The following is a 9,028-nucleotide window of genomic DNA, read 5'->3' as shown; positions in this document are numbered from 1 at the left end:
GTCAGACTAGCTCTCCCCATTCAGCATCTCTCCCCATGTCTGGCTAATCTCTCCCCATTCGAGACTATCTCTCCCGCACTGTAGCCGATTTCTTTGTCCAGGTCTAGCTGTTCTTTTGTTTTTTTTCCATGATCAGGCTACTCCTCTCATGTCTAGCTATCTCTCTCATGTCTGCTATCTCTCCTTCCCATTCTGCGCTATCTCTCCCCATGTCAGCGCATCCTTCCCCATGTCAGTATCTCTTCCCCATGTCAGGCTATCTTCCCTCAGTCACCCTATCTCTCCCCATGTCAGGCTATTTCTCCCCCATGTCAGCGCTATCTCCCTTCATGTAGTCTATCTCTCCCATGCAGGCTATTTCTCCATGCTCAGGCTATCTCCTTCATGTCTGGTATCTCCTCCCCATGTCAGGCTATTTCTCCCCATGTCTGCTATCTCCCTCATGTCTGCGTCTCCTCCCCATTGTCAGGCTATCTCCCTTCATGTCAGGGGGCTATCTCTCCCATGTCAGGGCTATTTCTCCCCAGTAGGCTATCTCCTTCATGTCTGCCTATCTCTTCCCATTCAGCCGCTATTTCTCGCCCATGTCTGGTATCTCTCCCCCGATGTCTGGCATTCTCTCCCATGTCAGCTATCTCTCCCATGTCAGCGCTTCTCCTCGTCATGTCTGGCTAATCTCTCTCCATGTCTGGCTATCTCTCCCCATGTCGGCTATCCTCCCAGTCAGTATCTCTCCCCATGTTTGGCGATCTCTCCCCCATGTTCAGGCTATCTCTTCCCCATGTCACGCTATCTCTCCCCATGTCTGGCTATCTCTCCCCATGTCAGCCTATCTCGTCCCCATGTCATGCTATCTCTCCCCTGTCATTGCTATATCTCCCTATGTTGGCTTATCTCTCCCCATGTCATGCTATCTCTCCCTATGTTTGGCGATCTTGCTCCCATGTTCATGCTATCTCTCCCTATGTTTAGGCTATGTCTCCCATGTTCTGGCTATTTCCCCCATGTCAGGCTATCCCTTGCCATGTCTGGCTATCTCTTCCCCATGTCAGGCTATCTCTCCATGTCAGCTATCTCTCCCCATGTCTGGCTATCCTCATCCCCATGTCTGGCTATCTCTCCCCATGTCTGCTATCCCTCGCCATGTCTGGCCTATCTCTCCCATGTCACGGCACTATCTCTCCCCATGTCTGGCCTATTCCCTCCATGTTCTGGCCTATCTTCTCCCCATCGTCCTGGGCTATCTCTCCCCATGTGCAGGCTATCTCTCCCCCATGTCATGCTATCTCTCCCTATGTTGGCTCACTCTCCCCATTGTCATGCTATCTCTCCCTATGTTTGGGCTATCTCTCCCCATGTCATGCTATCTCTCCCTAGTTTGGCTGTCTCTCCCCATGTCCTGGCTATCTCTCCCCATGTCAGGCTATCTTCCCCATGTCAGGCTATCTCTCCCATGTCAGCTATCTCTCCCATGATCTGGCTATCCTCTCCCATGTCAAGACTATCTCTCCCCATGTCAGGCTATCTCTCCCCATGTGGTCAGCACTATCTCTCCCCATGTCTGGCTTATTTTCTCCCTTGTTTGGCTATGTCTCGCCATGCTCAGGCTATCTCTCCCCATGTCAGACTATCTCTCCTATGTCAGCGCTATCTCTCCCATGTCAGGCTACTCTCTCCCTATTTGGCTATGTCTCCCCATGCTCAAGGCTATCTCTCCCTATGTTTGGCTATCTCCCTTCATGTCAGGTCCACGCTTTCCTCATCATGATATATATATATATATGCGGTAAATGTGTTTATGTTTGTTGGTGATGTTGCAGGCATTTAAGCCCGGGATGGAGGATCCACGGCAGTCGGTGGGATCGTACGACGGGGGTGGCCAGTACACGGGCAGTGATGTCGACGTAAGTACAGAGGCACTCCCTCCAAACCACACCCTAGCAGTAGCCACACCCTAACCCCGTCCCTTCATGACCTTTAACCACCTCACAGCTTACACCTCCTCCCACCATAGCTACACTAACTTTACCTCACTCTTACTTCCTTCTCCCACCATAGCTACACTGTAACTACCTCACTACTTACACCTTCCTTCCACCATAGCCTACACCTGTAATACCTCACTGCTTACTCCTTGTCCTCCCACCATAGCTACACTGTAACTACCTCACTGCTTACTCCTCCCACCATAGCTACACTGTAACTACCTCACTGCTTACTCCTCCCACCATAGCTACACTGTAACTACCTCACTGCTTACTCCTTCCTCCCACCATAGCTACACTGTAACTACCTCACTGCTTACTCCTTCCTCCCACCATAGCTACACTGTAACTACCTCACTGCTTACTCCTTCCTCCCACCATAGCTACACTGTAGCTACCTCAGTGCTTACTCCTTCCTCCCACCATAGCTACACTGTAACTACCTCACTGCTTACTCCTTCCTCCTACCATAGCTACACTGTAACTACCTCACTGCTTACTCCTTCCTCCCACCATAGCATCGCCCTAACCCCGTCACCGCGACACACACCACAAAGCCCTTGGCTCTTTGCGTGGATGTGAACGCACGTATTCTTTCTGGGGGTGAAAATAGATTGTCATCATGCGGTGGTTTGTGTCGTCGGTTTCTATCAGCGAAAGAGAATCAGTCTCTTCCCCGTGCGCGTGGAAGAGCGTGTTGGCAATCCATAAAGCTTTTAGGTATTTATTAAAAAAGGTGGCGTCGTCGCGTGGACATCGCTCGATATGCACGAGCGATGAATCACAGCGAGTTGTCGACATGACAGAAACTATTCATGTGAGCTGAGATTAATTCACGGCCACTGCTCAAATATTAGAGCGCGCCCGCCCGATGACAGATATTCGTATTTGAGAATCAATGCTGTATGAATGTGTCTGTCTCTCTGTGAGGTTTGCGTTCTTATTGCCGCGCATGGCTTCTCTATCGACTTTGTCTCTTCTCTCTGTGTCTCCTTTGATTTCCTACCTTTCCTTCATTTCTTCTTTTCAGTCTCTCCCACACTCCCTTTCTATGACCCTGTCTCCCGTAATTGCTCGTATTTCTATCGCACTGTTTCTTTCACTCGTTTAGAACTCTTTCGCCTACATACTCGTGCATGCGCAGGCACACGCACATATTCTCTCGCGCGCCCCCTGTACCACCCTGACTCTCTAACTTGACGTTTCTCACCCTCGCTCTCTCGCCCTGTCTCTTTCATTTGCGCGCCATCTCGCCCACTTCAACTTTCTCTCTTCCCATTCACCTCTCCATCAGCATTGCCCGTCACCTCCCCACACATCAGCCGTTGCTGTGTTTTTACCGGCTGTGCTGCGCTAGCGCGCACGTAGAGCGCGCAACACATGTTTGCCTGAAATTGATTTTTCTCCGAGAACGGGGCAGTGAGCTGCTAGTGTATTGAGATGAACATTGTAACCCCATTAGGCAGGCAGCGCCAAATTCGCTATGCCGAGGTTGCAGCTGCCGCCGGGTACATTTGCATTTTTGCCGTGTTGGAGTGATGGTCGGGTACATTGGGGAGGTGGTGGAGGGTGATGTGTAGGAAGATGGTGTTGAGTGGGAGATGGTGGAGGGTGTTGTGTGGGGAGATGATGAAGGGTGGTGTGTGGGGAGATGGTGGAGGGTGGTGTGTAGGAAGATGGTGTTGAGTGGGAGATGGTGGAGGGTGTTGTGTGGGGAGATGATGGTTTAGTGGTGTGTGGGAGATTGGTGGACGGGTGGTGGAAATGGAGATGCGTGAGGCGTGTGTGTGGAGATGGTGGAGGTGGTGAGGGGGGGGGGGGGGGGGGGGGGGGGGGGGGGGGGGGGGGCGGGGGTTTGGGGGGGGGGGGGGGGGGGGGGGGGGGGGGGGGGGGGGGGTGTGTGGAGATGATTGGTTCAGGGTGGTGTGTGGGATGATGGTGGTAGCGGTGGTGTGTCCGGGAGATGACTAAGGGTGGTGTGTGCTGGGAGATGGTGAGGTGTGTGTTGGGGAGATTGTGGAGGTGGTGTTGGGAGATGGGTGGGGATGGTGTGTGGGAGATGGGGAGGCTGGTATGTGGGGAGATGTGGAGGTGGTGTGGTGGGAGACTGCATGAACGGGGTTGCGTGTGTGGGGAGATGGTGGAGGGTGATGTTGAGGAGATGATGACGTTAGTGGTGTGTGGGAGATGGTGGGGGTGGTGTTGTAGGAGATGGTGGAGGGCGGTGGTGTGGGAGATGCATGAAGGGGGTGTGTGGGGAGACTGGTGGAGGGTGGTGTGTGGGAATGGTGGAGCGTGGTGTGTGGGAGATGATGAAGGGTGTGTGTGGGAATGGTGGAGGGTGTGTGTGCGAGATGGTGGAGGGTGGTGTGTGGGATATGGTGCGAGGGTGGTGGTGATGGGAGATGATGAAGGTGGTCGGTTGGCGAGACTGGGGAGTGGGTGGTATGTGGGAGATGGTGGAGGGTGGTCGTGTCGGGAGATGGTGGCAGGTGTGTGGTGATAGGAGATGATGACGGGTGCGTGTGTGGGGGAGATGGTGAGGGTTGGCTGTGTGGGAGATCGGGGAGGTGAGTGTGTAGGAGGATGGTGGAGGGTGGTGGTTGGAGATGGTGGAGGGTGGTGTTGGAGAGCGTGCAGGTGGTGTGCTGGGGAGACTGTGGAGGCGTGGTGCCTGTGGTGAGATGTGGATGGGTGGTGGTGGGAGGATGGGTGAGGGTGGTGTGTGGGAGATGGTGGAGGGTGGTGTGTGGGAGATGGTGGAGGGTGGTGTGTGGGAGATGGTGGAGGGTGGTGTGTGGGGAGATGGTGGAGGGTGGTGTGTGGGTGGAGATGGTGGAGGTGGTGTGTGGGGAGATCGTGGAGGTGTAGGGTGTGGGACGAAGCTGGATGAGCATGTACATGTGAAGGTGCTGGTGGTGCGTCGCAGTGCCTGGACGAAGTTCTTGCTGATAATTTTTGCCGTGCAGATGCTACCCACAGTTAGCATGCTTTGCATTACCATGTGGTGAATTTGTACTGGGAGAGAGCGAATCAGAGAGAGAGAGAGAGAGAGGAAGACGAGAGAGAGAGAGAGAGAAGAGAGAGAGAGAGTAGAGAGAGAGAGAGAGAGGGAGACGAGAGAGAGAGAGAGAGAGAGAGAGAGAGAGAGAGAGAGAGAGAGAGAGAGATGGAGAGAGAGAGAGAGAGAGAGAGAGAGAGAGAGAGAGAGAGAGGAGAGAGAGAGAGACGAGAGTGAGAGAGTGAGAGAGTGAGCAGTGAGAGTGAGAGTGAGAGTGAGATGTGAGAGGGAGAGGGGCGACAGGACATGCATGTACGTGCCATGAAGGAGGAGCAAGGAAGCGTCTACAGCGGCGTGTGTGGGCAGCTCAGCGCTTCGTTCTAGTGGCAGCACATTTCTTGTGTCGACTCGCACAGCAGTCAGCAGCCGGCGTGGTTTTGCAGGATGCGTTTCTTGCCATTTCATCTTCGACTTAGATACCCCCCCCCCCCCCGCCCCCCTCTCGAGATGTGAAGCTGCGGAGCTGCAGCAATGCGAATGCGGCTGCGGGGAGGGGGGGGGGGGGTAATGCAGTAGATCGACGCAGACAGTGCGCGCGGCGCGCAGGCGATGGTTTGATATATGCCCTCGGGTCGGCGCGTGGCAGCGATGGGGGTTGAAAAGCAGGGACAGAGAGGCAGCGATGGCAGCTTGCATGTTGCCCCTGCCAGTGCGTGTAACATTGGCCCAAGCATGCAAACGTGGGCCCGACGCTTATCTTCTCGCTCAATTGATGAGAAGGGCATGCGTTGCAAAACTGATCCATGTATTTGCCGTTTGTGGTAATCGAGCCTACAGAGCTTCTCGCGAGATAAAGAAACGGAATGTGGTACGAGTGTGTTGATACGTCATGGAAAGTCGGGCGTTATTTGTTGGGGAGTGGCATGCCACTTCACGTGACTGCCATCAGGGGTTCGTAGCGCGGTCTTCCAAAGTCCTTATAAGTGACTTATTTTTGCCAAAAAATAAAATAAGGGCTCCTTAATTAGCTATCGATTTTGCGGGGTAAAATCTTAGAAAAGTCCTTATTTTTTAATATTATTTGTTGTATATATAATACGGAATAATTAAATCTGCTGTGCAATTGTGTATATAAATATTATTAGTGTACTTTTATAGTCGGTGATCTATCAGAAATCGCGTAAAAAAGTCTTATTTTGGCCTCCAGAAAGGGTCTTATAAGTCCTTATTTCAACATGTGGCTTACTACTATGAACCCTGCTGATGTACTCGTCAGCTTTCGAGAAATGCAGTGATGGCATTTGCAGTCGGCGTCTCTGCGCAGACTTATTGTGTAAATTGATCGCGTCTTCAGTAATGGGATGGTTTTAGTTAGTCTTCTTAGTCGTCTTTATCTCAGGGGTTGGCTGCTGCTCAGAAAATGAATTCTGCAAAAAAGCAACTGTAGGGGATGTTAATTAGGTAAATTCTCGAGTAATTTACATAAATCAATAATTGCCATTAAAATTTGTGAAATCGGTTCAACTCGTCGATGCCCTAAAGGGTTATTGTTCACAGAGACAGCAAAGTGCTAGAGGCGGCTGTAGGCAGGAAATGCCTATAATGTGTGTGCGTGTGCATGTGCGTGTGCGTGTGTGTGTGTGTGCTGCTCGCGTGTGTGCGTGTGTGTGTGTGTGCTGCTCGCGTGTGTGCGTGTGTGTGTGTGTGCTGCTCGCGTGTGTGCGTGTGTGTGTGTGCTGCTCGCGTGTGTGCGTGCATGTGTTCCAGTGTATGCACGTGTAGTTGGGTTGGGTGGACGTGAATAGTGGAACTCTCGTTGGCCCGTGACTGTGTGTAAGCGTACATGCAGTGTGTGCTTGTAAACGTGTTTTTTACACGCACATGCTCGCGAAGCTGAAGTAGTTTCGACAACGTGTGATGTCAAGGCGACTACGCCGTTTAAAAATCACATTCATTAGTTTTAAGTTCAGAAAGTAATAAAGTAATTTAGTACATAATTAATTTCGAACTTATATACGTAGCAATAATATTTTTCCGTGTTGCAGCTAAGGGAAGAAGTGCAGCGGTCATACACTTACTCTCGACAGTATCAAACTGCATCACAGAACTACGGTAACCAGGGTTATGGTTACCAGAGTGGATATGCCAACTATCCACCAGAGAACTACCAACAGCAGCAGCAACAGCAAGCAAATTATGCTCAGATCAGTGGATATCAGGTTTGTCTGAATTGACTAATTTAATTAGTCTGAGCAAGATAACACGCCCCCTTGTGTGTTATTGTTAGCTCTCCTGGTTTATAATGTACATCCATGTGTGCAGGCAATATATCGACTTTTGAGCTATTTCAACTGTAATATTTTTTTTAATGAGTTTAATAATTAAAATTTATTCTAAAACTTGAAGTAAAATGGAAATTTTATCAAGAAGTCATGCCAGTGTGGCTAAAAGACGAAGATTGATGTAGAAGATGTTAATAGAATTTGGCACGCGTACCTCTAACACGATTATGTACAGTCTGTCTTGAGTTCTATGCAAACGTGTGTTTAGGTAGAAGCTAACCCAACCAGGCTGTGTGACTAACGTCAATATACATGGTTCGGGTATTCGAACCCTAGCAATACCGTTTCTTGGAGCTAGGTAGAAGCATTTGTCTGTGCAACCACTAAGCAACTATTGCATTACGCATACACATGCATACGCACGCACCTGTCCACGTGTGGCTTTTATATTATATTATATCATATTATATATTAAACAGCATTACAATGCAAGCCTCGGTAAGCATTAACAACTGTTATGTACGAGAATGAGACGACGAGAAATGGCCGGTGATTGCTCGTCGTGATGCGTGCATCTCTGTGCATTATAGGGGGCGCCGGTGGTGCACCCTCACGGCGACGTCGACCTGCGGCAGCAGTACCCGAGCTATTACACGTCGTCGTCAGCGACGGCGGCGGCGCGTCACGATGACCCGCCGCCGGCTGCCAGCGCCGCCGCACATATCCTGCAGGCTGCGCGCGCTAACATGGTGCAACAGCAGCAGCATCAGCATCAGCATCAGCATCAACAGCAACAGCAGCAGCAACAACAGCAGCAACAACAGCACCATCAACAACAGCAGCAGCAGCAGCAACAGCAGCAGCAGCAGCAGCAGCCGCGGGCTGACACTCAGTACTCGCCGTCTCAGCCACAGCCCTCGTTGAACAGTCATCACCAGCACAATCGTAACGCATCGCAGCACCAGGGGGCGCCGCCGGCTGCCGCCGCCGTCCCGCAGACAAAGTCGCCGAAGAAGGCGCGCGACCCGTGTGTCGAAGCCCTGCAGGTGGCGCTGCAGCAGGCGCAGAAGCACATTGCTGCCCACAAGCAGAAAGCGCAGCTTGCTGGCGGGGGCGGTGGCAGCAGTGCGGCGACCGACGCGGCGACAACTGTGGTCAACTCGGCGTCGCTGAAGCAGGTGGCGCCTCCTACTCAGAAGATTCCAGCACCCGAACAGAATCCAGCTGGAGCAGCCGTTGAGCAAAAGCAGGTGGCGCCGCCATCAAAGCAGGTGTTGCCACCTTCCCAGCAGAAGCCCGTGCCGCAGCAAGGCCTGCTGCCGCTGCTGTCGCAGCGTCCGCGACCGACGGGCGCGACTGAGCATCACGAACAACAGGTGGCGACACCGCAGAAGGCTGTGCCCCAGGTGGCAGCACCGCTGGTGGCAGCACGACAGAAGGCTGCGCCACAGGTGGCAGCACTGCTGCCGGCCGTTGTGAAGAAGACTGCGCCCCAGGTGGCAGCACCGCAGAGAGGGCAATCGCGGGACCCGAGGATGAGCAGGCTGGCTGACCCACGGGTGAACAGGCTGCAGGCTTCCCCGGACCAGGGGACCGGCAAGGGCACTGCAAAGGAGCATTCTGCGGGTACGTGCTGCATGCGTGTGTGCGTGCGTGTGAGCGAGCGTGAGTGCGTGTGAGCGTGCGTGCGTGTGAGCGTGAGTGCGAGCGAGTGAGCGTGCGTGCGTGTGAGCGTGAGTGCGAGCGAGTGAGCGTGCGTG

At 52.7% G+C, this 9,028-nt stretch overlaps 1 protein-coding gene across 1 annotated transcript in view; it reads left to right on the top strand.

Annotated features, from left to right (window-relative positions):
• The window catches only part of LOC106806269 (serine/arginine repetitive matrix protein 1-like), a 17,096-nt gene that overhangs the window by 1,180 nt on the left and 6,888 nt on the right, over positions 1-9,028 (top strand). Inside the window, exons 2-4 of the mRNA XM_014808146.1 lie at positions 1,821-1,904; positions 7,032-7,205; positions 7,859-8,894. Coding sequence (XP_014663632.1) covers positions 1,836-1,904; positions 7,032-7,205; positions 7,859-8,894 — 1,279 coding nt within the window. The 5' untranslated portion in view covers positions 1,821-1,835. The remainder of the gene's footprint in view (positions 1-1,820; positions 1,905-7,031; positions 7,206-7,858; positions 8,895-9,028) is intronic.

Source organism: Priapulus caudatus, unplaced genomic scaffold (assembly GCF_000485595.1).
Source record: "Priapulus caudatus unplaced genomic scaffold, Priapulus_caudatus-5.0.1 Scaffold151, whole genome shotgun sequence".
Taxonomy (NCBI): domain Eukaryota; kingdom Metazoa; phylum Priapulida; class Priapulimorpha; order Priapulimorphida; family Priapulidae; genus Priapulus; species Priapulus caudatus.
Note: the sequence above shows the minus strand (reverse complement) of the source record. Positions and strands in the feature narration are given on the sequence as shown.